The sequence below is a fragment of the Grampus griseus genome (assembly GCF_964374135.1).
Source record: "Grampus griseus genome assembly, chromosome: 5".
In the NCBI taxonomy this organism is placed as follows: Eukaryota; Metazoa; Chordata; class Mammalia; order Artiodactyla; family Delphinidae; genus Grampus; species Grampus griseus.
Genome location: NC_138998.1, coordinates 16,733,919 through 16,752,386, shown reverse-complemented (window position 1 = coordinate 16,752,386; position 18,468 = coordinate 16,733,919). Strand labels below are relative to the sequence as shown.

The following is an 18,468-nucleotide window of genomic DNA, read 5'->3' as shown; positions in this document are numbered from 1 at the left end:
GAGATTGACTATAACTTGACTCCTAAGATTTGTTTTATCTTAAAAGCAATAGATTCCAAAGGTTTACAGTTCAGTATAGTAAGATCAACTTTGCAGTGTTTTTTTAAAATTTTTTTTTTTGCGAAAAAAAAAAACTAAATGGAAAAAAATGCCATTTACAGTAAAATCTACTGTACTGTCTGGTGTCACAGCCTGAACAGTGTCGTATAAAGGACCGTAGAACTGGAGTTAAAGGTCTGGATTGTAGCCGCCGCTCTCAGTGATCTAGTGTCAGCCTGGACTCATCACTTAGCCCATCTGCCTTGTGCTAGAGTTCTCTAAGGCCCCCACGAGGCAGAATGTTCTCTGAATCCATGTCCCGAGCAAGCCTGGCCTCCGAATCAGGCAAAGATCTGAGCAAGTGGTCATAGCGCATTATTTCACCACAGGGTCTCCAGGTCTCCACGAAGCAGAAGGTGTCCCCGTGGGATTTGTTTGAGGGTCAGAAGAACCCAGCTCCTCTGTCCTGGGCCTGGTTTGGGACTGTCCGAGTGGACCGGAAGGTCATCAAGTACGAGGAACAGCATCACCTCCTCCTGTATCACACACACCCCATGCCCAAGCCCCGAAGTTACTACCTCGAGCCGCTGCCCCTGCCCCCTGAGGAGGAAGAGGAAGGGCCTACATCTCCCATTTCTCAGGAACCGGAGAGGAAATCAGCTGAGCTGTCAGATCAAGGAAAAACCACAACAGATGAAGAGAAGAAGACAAAGGGAAGGAAGCGCAAGACGAAATCCAGCTCGAGAGTTGATGTGAGTACGGGAAGTAGAGAGAGGTCTTGGGCACGTTAGCGTCTCCTAGCAGATTTACTAGTTCCTGAATTATATCCCTAAGAAACATTCCTAGGCGCAGTATAAGCCTATTTGTAAGCTGTCCTGACGGCTCAGATGTCATCAACAGAACCTCCTCTACTTTTCATAACTTGGTTTAATTTTAGGCTTCAATTGTGAATAATATGAATATTTCACTGTCTCACAATTTCTCAAATTTGAAACTTGAATTTTTTGACCTACAAAATCTCATCCTCGTACATATTTTTATTATGAGGTGTCTAAAATATTTTTTGTATTTTGGGCAGTTGATATCTGTAGTAAATTAACATAGAAAACTCTTTGTTTTCCCTAGATAAAACCCCATCTGATCTATCTAATAGAATGATTCTGAGATTTCCTAGTTTACCATTTCCATCTTACTGTCCTCTATATTCTACTTTTTACCATATTTTCAGACTTTATAAGAAGTAAAATAAACATAATTTGAAACAGTTTTACCTCTTGTTTCCCTGTTAGCCTTCCCTACCTAGAGCAACCTTTTCTGAAAAAAACAGAAATCTATGAGATGGTAACTTAGAAATAATTTTATAGAATTAACATGTAAAATAGCTTTCCATTTAAACTCACCGGAAAATATTTGAGAGGGAACTTGTGACATTTTTCTATAAAATTCGAGAGCGTTCTTGTTGTCCAGTGGAAGAAATATTCACAAGTTGTCGTTCAGTCATCATGACTAATTATTGGTATTGTTCACCTATGTCAAAACCAAAACATTTTTTCCTAGCTGATAGCTTGGTGATTAATATTATTCTAGAAATGACCACCATTGCTTTTGGGTGCCACTTGAATGTCAGTGCCCTCTTCTCGTGTAAGCCTTCCTACCAATATCCCTTTGTTTTGAAAAAGGTCCAGACTGTTTTAATAAGGTTCAGACTGCCACTCCCCCAAGTCTGGGTCTCCTAGCCTGTCTATCCACATGGATGCATTTCTGTTCCTTTCAGATGCTTTAAAAGACCTCAGACTCATCTCATTCCCCAGGTGCATCCTGGTCATGTCCCTTTCTCCCATACTTTTCCTGAAGCTGCCTCTTTTCAATCGGGTATATTGCAGGGAACTGAGCCTTTAGTTTTCCTTTCATCCTTCAGGGCTGGAGAAGGAGGAATTGAGGCATTCAGGTGTGATCCTTAGAGGCTTTGCAGTTGCTCCAAGGAAGAGAAAGCCCTGGGCAAGAAGTGTGGTGAGGGGCGGAAGGGGACAAGATGGAAGGGGAATCTCCTTCTTCAGAGTGCTGTACTGAAAGTTGGAACTAAGACACTGTCTAGGCTGGAGACTGGTTCTGAAGTACTGTGGGCCTTTCTGGCTAATTCTCATCCAGGTACAAGGTATCAGGAAAGCCTTGTAAGATGCAGTGAGCGGGAGATTCAGCCCCTAAAGACACTTTCTCGGCCGTGGGTGGTGTTCCAAATGTGCTTTTAGTATTTTAAACACAGAGTGCAGAAGAGATCCTTTTCCAACTTCCCCTGCTGTAGCCATGTACATTTTAAGTCAAGGGAGAGTTTTAATTTAAATGAGTGTTTTGCAGAGAATATGCCGACTGCTGGGATAGGAGCTCTCTCAAGTAATGTGATAGGAGGAATTTGCGTTAATTATCTTTGTGGCGTGTGGAGTTAAGTAACTGTTTTTTTCTTTAACCCCGTGTTGAAGGAGTATCCACAGAGCAACATGTACCGAGTGCCTCCCAACTACTCACCCGTCTCCTCCCAGATGATGCATCACCCACAGTCCACCTTGTGGGGCTACAACCTCATGGGTCAGCCCCAGCAGCCCGGCCTTTTCCTTCAGAGCCAAGCTCTCACTCCAGGTATGTGAAGACGGAGCGTAGTCAGGGGACTCCGAGGGGAGAAATAGCTTGGGGTTCTCTTTGCTTTTAAACTGAAACCTCCACACAACTTGCACATTTCCAGAAGTGAGCGCTCAGTGGACATGTCTGGAATTTCCCTCCACTCAAGGTGTTTTTTCCTTCTTCTAAGATTTCAGTTTCAGTGACTAGTTCATGTGTCGCTTTTGGAATTTTCATCCAATGTCAGAAGGAGATTAGCCACCGATGCACATCTCAGCTATAAGATAAAAAGTTGATAAAGTTTTGTGTTGTGAAATTTGCGTGTGCTTTTATCAGATATAATTCTTATCAGCATTTTGAATTATTAGACACTATTATAGTGTCTTTTATTGTTTCCTCATGTTATAACTTTTAAATTGTTTATACCACGAAGGATCTCAGAAGTTTGGTGCAGCAAATAGATATCAGTAAGAAATCCTACCATATTCACAGTAAATGTTAGTATTGCTTTGATTCAAGCCCAAGTAGATTTTATATCTAGAATAAAGATTTTTCTGAATAAAGAAGTCTCTTAATTAGAAATGAATTTAATTTTTTCTTTCTAAATGAAAGTTTGCCCGTTTCTGTGAAACAGTTTATTTTGAGATCTCAACCTGCATTTTGTTAGGATGTGACATTCTAACAAATAGTAATTTTTCCTTACTGTGTTCTGTATTATATTGTGATTTTTATTGTAATTGGAGTATGACATTTTGATTCTTGACTTACAGTAGGGGAGAATCCATATTTTGTCCTCTGAATCTGTGGTTAAGAGAGCTGGTCTGGGAGTTACAGTTCTGCTTCAACTCTGGCTCTACCACCCTCTTACTGTATCATCTCCACCATGTCTTAGCTTCTCTGTGCCTCAGTCTGATCATCTGTAAAGTGGACGTGCTAACATATACCCTCATAGTGTGGGTGATTCAGTTATCCATTCAACAAAATGTATTGAGCTTCATTCATCGTGCGCCAGATACAGTTTTAGTTGTTAGGGTATTGCAGTAAGCAAAATGGATGAAAATGCTCATTCTTTCTTTGGAGGATGAAATAAGTTTTATATTACATACACAGACGAACACACATATATAATTTACAGTGAGTTTTTAAAAATATAGCATTTAGAAGATAGCCTGACACAACAGACAGGTTCAGTAAGTGATCTTAACATATCCTACCTCAGGGCTTTTGCACATGCTGGCCCCTGCCTGGAGTGGGCTCCCTCAGATATCTGCATGCTCACTGCCTGCTTCCTTTGGGTTGAGGCCTGCACTGACCACCCTGTTTTAAACTGTAAACCACACCCTTTCCCTGGCCCCTCTGTTCCCCTCCTCTTCCTTCAGTTTCTTTCTAGCACCGGCACTTGTTTATAGACTCTATCTATATTTTACTTACTTCTTGGTTTATTATCTGCCTTCTCCAGAATGTAAGCTCCATGAGGGCAGGTATTTTTTCTCATGGCTCACTATAGTATGCCCAGAACTTAGAGCAGTGTCTGGCTTGTAGTGGGGTCTTAAAAATAGGTTATTGAGTGAATAGGATGTAGACGACAAAAGAAAGAACAGACTAGGCAGTGGTAAATGTGGAAAATAATAAGGGCTCATCCTCTCTTTTGACTTTCTCTCTTTAATTCCAAAGTCCTTGTGAATTTAAGCATTTTTAAACTTTTTAGATATTGAAATCAAACACAGGACTGTCTATAAATTGAAGGCTAAGTATTTTAAAAGGCACATACCCTTTTCCCCCTAGAATACTGTAAAAGGTGTTTGTAAGTTGAGGAACTTTAGGTATTAGGTAAGTCTTAGGTATCATGACATGTAAGAAAAAGAATTGAAGAAAACAATTAATTATGAGGATTTTACATGTGTGAATTAATAGATTTTCATAAAGTTTTAAATCCTATGGAGTTGAGGAAGAGTATGTACCATCTGCTTGCATTCATACATTCTTAAAAATGCAAAAGTGCCCTTCCCCCCCAACACACACACACACACACACACACACACACACACACACACACACACACACACACACACACACACACACACACACACACACACACACACACACACACACACACACCTTTAGCAATCTCTCTCTCTCTCATGTATACACTCCAAGATGGTAAAGTTATAAGGAAATGCATGTGAATAATAAAGAGCATTTGGTGAGAGGTGGGGAGGAAATTAATTCGGTAAGACTGTGCCGAGGGCTTCAGTGTATTTATTCTATCTTATTTCTTTAGCTGACTCAGAGGTATAAGATTATAGAAAAGTGAGGGAAATTAGAAGTAGATCATAGTCTGATCTTTAAAAAGAATGTCTCCTACTTATAAAATGAGTCAATAAAGTTGTGTTAGTATATTTCCAATTCTTCAACCACAGTTACCTTGTCATGTTACTCAAATTGACCTCCCACTTTTTTTCCAAATGTTCTTCAAATGCTGCTGAATGACTTCATAAATCATATTGCTGATTGTGACGCTGAGTCTTTAAAAGAATGTGGGTTTTTCCAGTGATCAGTGTTGAAATGTTTGTTTCCATCATACAAGTTGGTTTAAAGAAAAAGTATAACATTTGTAAGGTATTTATATAGAAGTTTTCTTATTCACATACATTCAAGAATATAAACTATCTGGTGAGTGAAGGATTGACACCTACTTGAAGCCAGTAAATGTTGAAATTTTTTTTTCCTCTTAAAGGCATTTGGCAGATTATATATGCAAATATGTTAAGGTTTTCATTTGTTTTTTTAAGCTATAATTAATGTTTCTTGTTTATTTGACGTCTGCCCTTCAAAAACGATGTGTTTTGTCTTTAGAATCATGGTATTTGAAGCTTCCGAGCATTTCAGGTTTTTAAAGTTTTGTCATGCTTCTCTACCGAAAAACAGGCATTTTTATTTTGCTGTGGTAAAGAAGCTTAAATACCATGAACTTCAAAAGGGTTTAAAGTTACAAAAGGGTCTCTATGCCTGGCTTAGCATACTTGATAAAATACCCCACGAAGGCAATACATTTTGTGCAAGTAACGTGTCCCCGGGGCGCCTCGCATAATTTAGAACCCACATGATTCTGAACTTGTGCCAGTGACTCTGCATCTCGGGGCGTTTCACTTTACCAACCAAAGTGGGCCCTCTGTGAAGTCATTCAAATATTATCATTCACTAGACGTCACCCTCCCCATCGTTTGGAATTTATGCAACTCTTAGGGATCTTTGATATTTGTAGAGGGTGGGGCAGTGCCCTGCTTCCCACTGAGCTCCTCAGGTGAGGCTCAGGGGGTGAGACTTCTGTGTTTTAATAAAGTAAGGAAGACCTATTGCATTAACATGCGCAGAAAGCCCTTCCTTCCGGTTGCTTTTGTAGGTGGCTCCAGGTTGGACCCCGCGGGCTCCTTTGTCCCCACCAATACCAAGCAAGCTCTGTCCAACATGCTGCAGCGGCGCTCGGGGGCCGTGATGCAGCCGCCCTCCCTTCACGCCATCACGTCGCAGCAGCAGTTGATACAGATGAAGCTTCTGCAGCAGCAGCAGCAACAGCGGCTTCTCAGGCAAGCCCAGACGCGACCTTTCCAACAGGTTTGTCCCGATCAGCAGTGTCCTCCTCCACGTTTCATTAGTTCCTCTAACTAGGGATGAGAGTGGGGATGTGACAGATTCTTGCTGCACATGCACGCCTGTTTACCTGTGCGAGCGAGTGCACGTGGATCTCCCTCGTACAGGTTGATACATGCTTCTCCCCCCCTTGTATTTTACTATTATCATGGATCAAATAAGAACTTGAAATGTCTTAGGTTCATTCAAAGTATGCCTCAAAACAAAAAGGAGAGCTAATGATTTTCTAGTCACTTGGAAGCTACAGGACTTTTATCCTTGAAGTGACCTTCTCTGAGCACTCATTCCCTATTATAGTTATCACCATATTCTGTACTCCTTTTAGCTCTACTTTCACGTATTATTATTTGATGTATTACTTTGAGGTTGTAGCTCTGAAGCCCTGATGTTTCCTAGGTTTTCTCCTACAGTGCCCTGTACTGCACAGACTCTGTTTTTAGTATATACTTCACAAGATCTACAGTAGGCAAAGAATACATACACTACAAGTGACAGTCAGTATATGGATATCTTTAACTCTTGATTTATTTTATTTCTATTTTTATGCCCTATAACCCCATCTTCTATACATTTTAAAATGATAGTGATTGTTTAACATTGGTGGAAGTCACACGAAACTTAGTATAGACTCATAAATAACCCACCAATCTGTACAAATATGTTAAAGTAAAAAGAGGGAGGTGAGAATGTGACTTTTTCTTCCAGTTTCTGTACACTTTTTGTGTTTTCCGGTTTTTCTTAGAACAATTGCACTAGGGTGATGCTGACGGTAGCCGCTAACACGATGAGAGCACTTACTTTTTTGAGAACTTTAATGTGTTGCTTGTCTTAGATCTCACAGCAACCCTTGAGTGAGGTACTTTATGATCCTCAAAGGAAGTAGCCAGTCTACAAGTGTATCCTGCTCTAAGAACAACCACAGATTTTCAAATTAGCAAGGAATTCTAACGCTTTTAAAAATATTCTTTGTGTTCTGAGTAACTTTCTAGACGCGTCTCCATTGTACAACTTGTGGCATTTCTGCATGAAGTCCACTTAGTGATTTGGGGGATGGGAGTGGTAGGGCTAGTTATGCCGTCTTAAAAATGGTTCTTTTCCTTTTTTTAATTTATTATTTGTTCTAACCTGTGTTATAAGAAGGACAGGAGAGGGGAATGTAGTTTGAACCACATGAGAATACAAACGACAGTCACTACATGCTTGTCTCCCCCTGAGCTCTCAGAGATTTTTGATCACTCAAACTCCCTGGGTGTCAGGAAACACGGGCCTAAGTTACTTCTTACACAGAAGTGATGAAGATTTGATTAAAATCCCTAAGAAGCCTTGATTTTTCTCTAAATAAGCAGCATGTTTGGAGTCATTTAAAACCTCAGTGGGATTTTAGCTCTTCTTGGGGATGAATGAAAATAAGTTACATCACTGTTTCAAATCCTTATCAAGAAAAAGTTTACTGGAAGTCGAATAATTATTCTACTAGAATGAATTCAGTTCGCTTTTAAAGTAATTTAAGCCTAAGTAAAATTTACCTTCCAATAAGAAATGTTTATTTTTTCCTATCTACCTTTTTATCACAAGGTAGAATTTGACTTATTAATAGCCCACTTTCACTCTATTACTGCTAGATTCAGTTTTGAATGTCTCTAATTGGGCAGGAGCTCACTGTGTCATTTATAGGTGAAACACCTGTCCTCAGAAGTTCACTTCCTGACACAAGCCATGACAAGCTATTTCCCCTAAAGCAAAAAAAAATTTTTTTAAAGGGGATTCAATAGAATAATCTTCACGTATTCAGAAATATCCTTGCATGTTTGGAGAAGGTAGACTTACGACCTAAAACGTCACTGTAGGACCCCATTACTCACAACACTCAAAAATACCTGACTCTATTCTTTCATACCATCTAGGGTTGTACTGCTGGTACCAATACGAATTAACTGATAATGCATTCTTTTTTTTAACTGATTCTTTTGTAGCAACTCTGTCACATGTTGGATTTTTCTTTTCTTTCCTTTTATCTTGCTTTTTTTTTTTTTTTTTTTTTCCTTTTGAGAAGTCAGGAGTTCTTTCTTCAAGTAATAAAAGCTCAGCTTCGTAACAGTGATTGTACTGGCATACCTTGTTTTACTGTGCTTTCGCTTTGTGGCACTCCACAGATATTACACTTCTTGCAAACTGAAGGGTTGTGGTAACCCTGCATTGAGCAAGTCTCGGCACTGTTTTTCCAACAGTATTTGCTGACTTTGTGTCTCTGTGTTACATTTTGGTAGTACTTGCAATATTTCAGACTTTTTTGTTATTATATTTGTTATGGTGATCTGTGATCAGTGATCTTTGACGTTATTACTATGACTCACTGGAGGATCAGATGATGGTTAGCATTTTTTAGCAATGAAGTATTTTTTTAAATTAAAATGTACTTTTTAAAAGACATCATACTATTGCACACTTACTAGACTACAGTATAATTTAAACATAGCCTTTATATGCACTGGGAAACCAAAAACTTCAAGTGACTCTCTTTATCGAGGCATTCGCTTTATTGCGGTGGCCTAGAACCAAATCCGCAGTACCTCCAAGGTGTGCCTGTATAATAGTCACCTCTCCTTCTCCCCCATGTTCTTTCTTTAACTGTTGAAACTTGCTTTGGAGTTTCTGAAGGGCTTTCAGAAGCAGACATGTTTTTTTCTCCCTCACCATTCTTGAAGTGTTGGATAATTGAGAAAAATAGAATTCTGTAAAGGAAGAGAAATGCATACGGGGTGCAGTCACAGGATGGAGTGGTCCTCCATAGAGTAGATGAGACTTGTATGTAGCATCTGCTAGAGTGCCTGCACCGAGGAGGTTCTGAGGGAAACGTTAGCCCCTTTCCTCTCTCCCAGTAGATCATGGATTAGTATACCTAGAATCTAGCTAACTATGGTATCGTGGCACAAAAAAATTCTCCTCATGGTAATCTTTAAAAATCTAGAATAAAGGCAGAATTACATGGAATATAAGGGATATTGATAACAGTGTTTTCATATATGATTCTGGATGCAATTCGTTGTTTTTCTAGTAAGCACTGACCCATATCCTTCATAGTAAGAAATGTTGATTCAGATTTTGGCAATAGCATTTTCTCGGATTAAACGCATACACAGAATGTGATTCTCTCTAGCTACATACAAACTTGTGGGTTTTTTTTTTTCTTTCAGTTTTTGGCTTCTTATAGAGAAGATGAAATAGGTATCATTTTCCTCCATATCCTACAAATTTTCTAATTACAGAATCCATTTTCTTAAATGTAACAAACATGTTGGAGAATTTCAAATTACTTAACCTTCAAAACTTATCTTGGAATTGTAGCAGCTGCTTTTAAAGACTGACCGGTTGCTCCAAGCCTTGGATGTGACTCTAGCTTCTCAGGCTGGTTGTACGGTGACCCCCGGCTGGCCCCCTCTTCTTAGGTCAGGCATTGGGTCTTACAATACTTTGTATCATCTTTCCACCTACTGAGCAGAGGATAGAAATCTATGAGATGTTTATTGAATGAATTCATGTTTTGAGCAGCTATTTCCAGAACGCTGGAGTTTCTTAGTAGCCTTGATCCTTAGCAACCTGATTTTTATCCACAGACTCATCTCGTACCTCTTCCTCTGAGTGCTTCCAGAAACTTCTCCCAACAGCAACCTCTGCTATGGTTGTTTTGAAAACCTAGATGGGGCAGAGAGGGCACAAATTCCTGAATTCTGGATACATCTCAGACCTTGCAGAGTCCCCTTAGCCTCTTTACATGTAATGGACAGAGTTGATGTGTGTAGGAAGATCTAGCCTTAGATGGTGCACAGTGAAAACTAGAGAACCATTATAGAATAATTCTGATTCTGCTACAGAGACTGAATACCAGCTTCAGTTGGTCATGAAATTTTCTGTTATGAACCGTCTTACACTTCCTTAGGAATGTACCAATAGTGTCTAGAAAACAGGTGCTAAATAGCATGGATATTATTAGGTATTGTTAACCAAGTTATTTGATGTAGTGACTGTTATTATAATCAGGTGTATTTTCTTACAGCTTTAGTGCATATTAACATGCACAAAGATGTTAGGTGAGGAAACTTGTCATTTTTCTCAGTTGTAGTCTTCATCCAAGGAAGTAGAAATTCTCCCCCCCTCCATTCCTTACTCAGTGTCCCTTATTTAAATGGGACCCAGTATAGTGATTTTGTCACCTTTCTGTGCCTCAGAGGCTCGTCTATAAAATGGAGCTAATGCAACATTTACTCCACAGGGTTCTTGTGAAATTAATGATTTAACGTCTGTAACAGCCCTTAGAACGGTGGCTGGCTTATAGTATGTGCTTTACTTGTATAATTACATTAATTGTCCCTAATATGATTGGTGTTCGGTGGCCACCAGTAGAAGAGACCAAGAAAAAGGAATGTTGAAGATTGTTTAGTTTTCCTAATAGCCATTTTGGTTTCTTAGAGCAGTATGTTTTTACCATCTAAATTCTGTGATACAAACTTTAGAGGGACTGATTCCAATTTCACTGTTATAAAAATATCACTGTAATATTTTATTTTCCACATATCCCATGAGACCTATCATAAAATATAGAATGTTGGTTATAATAATGCCAAATGCTGCTTAAATTGTTTTTCAGTCACCTTTTTCTTATATCTAATATTTTTCTTCTGACACAAGGTAATTTCTTCCCCTTCCCCGCCCCCCCCCCCCCCCGCCACCTTATCAGTATTCTAGAGAAGGGGCTTTTGAAGGGAATCTTAAGTTTTGATACAGGAAGAGAACTTAATTTTGTGCCTTGATTTATGATATCACTTTATCCTGACTTCTCCCTTTCAACACACAAAATCATCTTGTGTTCTTTGTAATAATCACTGCTAGACAGTTTATTCTGAGAGACCAGTGAAAGATAAAAGGTACGTTTAGCTTAATTTGATTGAGACACATTTGGAAGAAAGCAATTGATTGTTGGCTACAGATAATGAATCGTAAGGATTTTCATTATATTAAAGAGGAAGATTTCTGACAGATATAAATGATGTGCTCAGTTATAGCTGGTGGTTACTGGTAAGAACACTTAGTTATCTAACCATGGAGCAGGTGCCGTCACTGTGTATCCAAATAAAGGAATTAAGTAATTTAATGAAAGAACACTGACTGAGTCAGAGCCTTCCAGAGTTGTCAGCTCCTTGGCAAAAGTGTCTCTGTAACATCCTGAAAGCATGCCTCTTGGATTGATGAAGCTCATTTCAGTTGAGCAGCCATCCTTTTTGGTCTGGTAATTGATCTACCTTCTGGATATGGTATCACCTTGGAATATGTTTCCTTCCTTTTGCTCTTTACCTCCTACTCACTCTTTTTAGCAGTGTTTTTCAAACGTACAAGAAGAGACAATAATATAGCAAACACTAATGTACTTACCACCTAGCTTTATTAAATAATAATGTTCGGCCACATTTGCTCTAGATCATTCTTTTATTACATAAAACTTTACAGACGTGGATGAGGCCCCTTGTCTCATAAAGAAAAAGAGGTAATCACTACCATGAATTTCATGTTTTTCTTTCTTATGAATGTCTTTTTTATTTTTACTACATATTTTTGCATCCATGGACATAAACATTATATAGTATTACTTTCAGATTTGAAACTTTACATTATGATAGTCTCACACAGGTATTTTTGTACTGTTTTGTAACTTTTTTGTTTTGACTAATTTTTAATTATATCTACCTTGTTATACTTGGTTTTATGTATTTGCTTGTCCTGGTTGGATACTCGTCCATTATGAGTATTAACATTTATCCATTCTGTTGATGATCATTTCAGTTATTTCCAATTGTTTGTTACTGTTAACCGTGCTACGGTAGACATTTTTGTCCGTGTCTTCTGCACGTGCTGAGTTGTAGGGTACGTACGTGGAAGTGGAAATGTGGATTTAATTTCCAAAGTGGTGGTGCTTCCTGTCGGTTATAAATGAGCGTTTTCTTTCCTCCACATCCTCCACTAACCCTTGATATTGTCAGACCTTAATTTCCTCATTCAGAGCAGGCAAAATCGTGTTGCGTTACATCATTTTAACTTGCATTTTCTTATTACCTGTGAGTTTAGGCATGTTTTATAACTTTACCAGCAATTTAAGTTTTCCCTTCTGTAATTTTCCTGATTCTATAATTTGAGCATATTTTCAAACTAATTTGGTTCTTAGTTGGTAAAGGTGTACAAAATAGACTTGTTGAAACAAATCTTGAGCTTTGACAAGAATCTTTAATGCATTGACTCAGAGAAGTACAACTTTCATACATCTCAGTGACAAAATGAACTTAGGAGGACAAAAAACACTGAGCTAGTAAATATGTCCTAAACCCTGTCATTTTGTTCCTTGGGTGGAAACCATGTCCAGGAAAGTAGATGCTCTGCTTATTACTTAATATCTGGTATTTCGCTATTTACTTGAAGGATGAGGAAGGCACCCATGTCGTTTGCTGACATTATGATTGTGCAACTGTCGTGATCTCGTAGATGGTGTACACAGCTTGATGTTTATGAACGGGGAGAAGATAGGGGTAGAGGGCTGAGAGAGTGAACCACTAATACAAAGGTGGTAGTTGGATATAAAGACAAATGAATAGATGCAATGAATTATGTACCTACCCCTAAAATGGTGAGAACAGATATTATTTGTTGGGAAATTCCTCCTATGATTTCTCATTCTTAGTATAGTAAAAGACTTTTCTTTTTTTCCATTAGGGTTATGAATTTTTTGCCTCATCTCTATTTCTGAAATTCAGTGAACAGAAAAATTTTAATGTCTCAGACTAAGTGTCACTTAGAATTCATTCATAAAGATGATTAAGCAAGGGGATCATTGACCTGAGAAACAGGAATATTTTTCCCCAGCATATGGTTCCCTTTTTCTAAATTAGACTCCCTGTTAGCATGTAAACACTAGTGGCACTATGAATATTTGTTGTCTATGTTGCTTGATTGAATGTGTGGTTAAACTGATGCTCTGTTTTCATTTGCATTTACTGGGGATGGAGCTATCTAATGACATCCTCCAATAATATATGACTTGTTCACTTAATGTCTTGTGTGTTTCATGTGACCCAAATGTCCTGAGCGCTTCTCGCCCGGCTCTGGGCTGAGAAGGACTTGGGCGCTCTTTTGCTTACACCGAGGTGCGAGCATCCCTTAGCTTCGGGAAGTTATCTGGGTCTGATAGCCCCCCTACTTCTTGTATGTCCCTGTTCAACCTCCAGGATGTGCTATTCCATTATATGACTATTGCCGTATTATTTATCTGTGTCCCAGCCTATGGTGATATTGTTTGGCATATAAATTAATATGAACTCTTAGGGCCTGGGTTTTTTAAGTCTTGACTCCCTGAAACATTGTTTTAAAATGAACTAATTCTTATGTATTTTGGCTACCCACATCATTAGGCTAAACAATCTTATCTGTATTGTCTGCCGTTTTCTTGCTGTCCCCTTTCTGTAGGACTTCTGTAACTCTGCTGTCTCCCTTCTGGAAGACTTTGACAACATAATGGTAACACCCCTGCTGTCTGTCATTCCTTTTACTTTCTTTTTTTTTTTTTTTCTTTAAGTAAACTTTTATAGCATTATTCTTTGAACATCAGAATGAGAAGCAGGTTATTCCCCTCTAGCTGGTAATTATTATAGTCTTCATTTCACTGTTACTCACTTGGTTTATGTTTGAGACTGTAACACAGAATCATGAATGCATTGACCATGTTCACTTTAACAGAATTTATTTCTGAAAGTTGTCCCCTTTGATTGCCTCATGATTTTCATCATATACGTGTATGGTATCGAAACCAGTGGACGTTCGTGGCCTGGGCTTGGGAACATAGGCCAGTTCGTGTACCTTCATCTCAGTCCCAGTTCTGAACCCATCTGTTCCCGAGCTCTCGCTTCTCTCTGCGATAACTCACCTCATTAGTAGAGGAACGCATGGCATGCTGACTCACAGGCCAATGCAAGATAATGAAAACTGTCATTATGAAACATGCCCTTCTCATCACATCCCACTCACTGGTTCTTCCTAAATTCTCAACAGAACGCATCATCTCTATTTTCTTTCCGGTATGGAGAAGGTGTTTTTTTTGAGCATAGGTCTTGTGCATGCATGTCATAAGACTTCATCTCTACTGCTTTGCCTGGGCTAGCGAAGAATGCATGTTTTGCATTAAATTACTTATAGGTTTCTGTATCAGCTAGCCAACCCACAACATAAACCCAAGAAGCATTAGAATAAAAAAGAGCACACATCTCAGATGTGAATGTAAGTCAACTCGTTTCACTGCCAATTTAATGGGTAACATTTTCTATACATTGGTGAAAATATCCTTAATGGCATATACAAGCTTTGAAAATATCTCAGTTATGAAATACTGTCATATAGGCAATTTCTTTAATAGTTCTTTCAACAAAGGAAAGTTTGGAGACTTTTCTGAAAGCAGTCAATTTTTCTATCAATTTTTCTTGACACTTGTACAGAGAGCAGGCGAGGTTTTTGTTTTTAAAAAAACTTGAATTAAACGATCAAATTTAAAAATATCTTTCAGGTAGCTTATGTTTGCTGTAGGGCATTTATTGTTCAGATGATAATGTAATTTGAACAGAATACAATTTGCATCTACCATTGATTTTACTTTTTAAAAAACTAGACACAATATTTTGTTCATCAGGTATTTAAAGTCAAAAGGTTATATGATCTATATATTCATTCAAATAAATGGAAATGTGTATATATATCTTTGCTGTCCTTTTCACCATTCTTATTTTTCTTTAATATTCTCCAATATCAGGAATTTAATGAATGTGTATGTATACTCAATCAATCAATATGTTATATTCCTCCTTTATGGGCATGTTAACAGAATATATTGTAAAAGTTCATTATTGTATGACATGTGTTTATTTCAAAATGAATCAGGTGGTTCCAGCAGTTAATGTTACTGTTAATCGATTGCCAACCAAGTTATATTTGATGGGAAGCTTTATAAAAGAATTAAGCATAACTGGTCAACAGGACCTCTTTTAATGATAGAATTTTCTGTGTATCTATTGCCTGCAATCAAAATACACCCGTATAATGTGACGACCAAAACTTGGGGTTCACGCCACTTGTTGTTTAACCTTGGGCACCATTACCCAGTACCTTCCAAACCAGTCATCACAAGTAAAACCCTTTTTGCTAGTTGACTCGTGAAACATTACCCACTGGTTTTCGTTGGGTGACTTTTATTATTATTCCTAAATCAGCATTTTCAGAAACAGAGTCACAACATCTGGCTGTGGTTTTTCAGGCACAACTTGTCTCTCTACTTGCAACCCTTAAACACTATTGGAAAGTTACTAAATAAGGATTTGAAAAAAACTACATTACTAGTGAATTGAGTGGATAGAAGATCCCTGATTCTGAAATGCTGCTGATTGTAACTGTCTGCTAATTGGAGCTATAACCAATTCTCCTTTAGAAAGAGACCCTCACATTTTCTCAGTTGACTGAGAGAGTGAACTAATGAAGAGAACAAGACCCAGAAGATTGAAAATTATCTTTGAGGATGATTTATCAAAAATTTTTTTAACTTGATGTATTCATTTCAAATTATGCAAGAGGTTTTGAGTCTACATCTCTCTGAGCTCAGATGCTTCTCTTGTCTAATTAAAAATAAAGCAGTAAGAGAGAGAATTGTTCTTATAAAGACCAGCAAGATGAGTCAGTATTGAACAGCACAGCTTTTTTAAAAGTTTTTAGGAAGTGGAAATTTTAGAAAATATAATAGATTTCTGTTTCTTACCCAGAGGCAAGCCTAAAGCAAAATGTATAAAAACAGACGAGAGAGACCACATGTAGGAATTTACCCTGGGTAGCAATGCAGAGATGGGTTCATGTAGCTATCAGAATTTCCCAGTTAACTGTGGCTCACTCTCTTAGCACGTGTACGTTGGGTACCTGAGCCAGGGGAGCTGGAGCCGGAGCACAATGTGGCCCCTGGCTAGACACAGATATTCCCTCAGAAACCAGCCTCCTTTACAACCACAAAAGTGTGAACTTAATGTTGCCTCTGATTGTTGCAGTTAAGCAGAATAAATCAAGAGGGGCAATTGAGCTACTCTCCAGGTATTAATGAAGGCAGAAAGAAGAAATCATTAGAATGACAGGTGCTAAAAATTAAATTAAAAAGTGAGTTTTCAAAACGAAAGATGGTACTTAAAAATATGGGGCAATTGGAAAGCACTTGGTAAACTAATTTATCCTGAAATATAAATCTCAGTTTACCTCTGGAACTCTTGTTTCACAGATAAACTAAGTTAAATCTTAGATCTTAGGTTTCCTCAATAGATATTTATAGAGCACTTACTATATGCCAGACACAGTGCTAGGAACTGATTTAAAAAAAAAAAGTCAAATAAAACTTAGATAGTTTTCAGAAAATAACAGATAAGTAGGTTATGTACGACGCAGGTGACCGTAAGTCACAATTTGCCAGGCATGGTCTCACTTTGCCCCCATTCTCCTGGCCTGTCCCAGTTCAGATGATACCTTATATAGTCCCTTCCTGAATGCAGCAAAACCATCCCTACTAACATTTTAAGACTCTTACTATATTTAGTTTTCTTACCTATTCCCGCATTATGGTCCTCGTTTAGCATCTGTAAAATCTTTCAAGTTACTAAAGAACTTCTTGGTCATTCATTCCTTACTCAACAGATTGAACTATTTCTACAAATTGAAATAATTTGTTCCTGTCATTATTCTGGGAAAACCAGAGAGCAGGAGGAGGTCATTTCCGTTTGGGAGAAGAGATGGGTATTTTTCATTGAGGGCAAATATGACGATAAAAGCCCTTGGCGAGCGCTGCTGGCCAACGTGAGGTGTTTGTGATTTCCTCAGGGAGGGTATTGAATGTTAGAACCCTTACCTACTGTACTTAAGTAGCGAGTTGGGGGGGGGGAATGGCGATGGGAGGGAATATAGTCTATTTACAAATAAACAGTTTACCTTTAGACTAAAAAGGGTTCACTGAAGAGTACATGAATTTTAGAGTGTAAAACTGATTTGAAATTTTTCACCCCTTTCTTCTTGCTTTTTTTTCAAAGTTATAGTGTTTTTCCTTGAATGTTAATTTTGTGATTTTTAAAAATGTAGATGTTTTTTAATTCGTATTTCTTAAATTTCCAAAATCTCAACTGTTCTTTGTCAATAAAAGAGTGTTGGGCTTCCCTGGTGGCGCTAGTGGCTGAGAGTCCGCCTGCTGATGCAGGGGACATGGGTTCGTGCCCCAGTCCGGGAAGATCCCACATGCCACGGAGCGGCTGGGCCCGTGAGCCATGGCCACTGAACCTGCGCGTCCAGAGCCTGTACTCCGCAACGGGAGAGGCCACAACAGTGAGAGGCCCGCGTACCGCAAAAAACAAAAAACAAAAACAAAAAAAAAAGAGTGTTGCCCAGTAACTCAGATCCACCACTACATATAAGTCATAGTTTGTTTCCTAAGGTTCTTCAACAAGCAAAGGAAGAGTAAAGAGTTAAAAAACATCTGTTTTATGTATCCGCATGCCTCTGTCACAGGCACATCGCATCTTGTTTCCCTCCAAGGCAAAAAAGGGCCTGGGTGTTTTAGACTACTTAGGGATCTCAAGATTCTAACTCACAGAAATAATTCATTTTTCTTTCCTTCTGTAAAAATGATAATATACATATATTTATCCCCACCAAGAGGCACAGCAGTATATGTTTCAGGGACCTTGGACAATGCTGTTGGGGAGCACCAAGTCGAGGAGCGGCATGTAAAGATCTGGTTGATTTAATGACTCCCTGGCTTAGTGTTTGGAGGATCAAGGGCCATTTGGATACTTTGGGGCAATACTTGTAGGCTCCAGATAGCCACACTCCCGTGGCATGAGCTCTCCTAGAGGGAGTTTGGGCTCTTTTTCTTAGACTTAAGCAAATAGGGATATAATTGCACTTAGATTAATCAGCTAAAGGCTCAGAGTATCTTCATGGTACCCTACACTGGAAAGTTAGATTCTTGTTGAAGCTGTTACATGTAGATACCATAGCAGATGCTCCCAGAAGTTTGTGTTTGGTCCGCGTATGGGTGGAGAGCCACCTTCGGAGAGGCCG

At 38.6% G+C, this 18,468-nt stretch overlaps 1 protein-coding gene across 2 annotated transcripts in view; it reads left to right on the top strand.

The window, feature by feature from the left end:
• Positions 1 to 18,468, top strand: part of MED12L (mediator complex subunit 12L) — a gene marked incomplete at its 5' end in the record, with an annotated part of 324,843 nt that overhangs the window by 282,544 nt on the left and 23,831 nt on the right. For both annotated transcript variants that reach the window (XM_082655449.1, XM_082655448.1), the window contains 3 exons: positions 429 to 791; positions 2,517 to 2,673; positions 6,056 to 6,267. In XM_082655449.1, the coding sequence (XP_082511575.1) occupies positions 429 to 791; positions 2,517 to 2,673; positions 6,056 to 6,267 (732 nt within the window). The remainder of the gene's footprint in view (positions 1 to 428; positions 792 to 2,516; positions 2,674 to 6,055; positions 6,268 to 18,468) is intronic.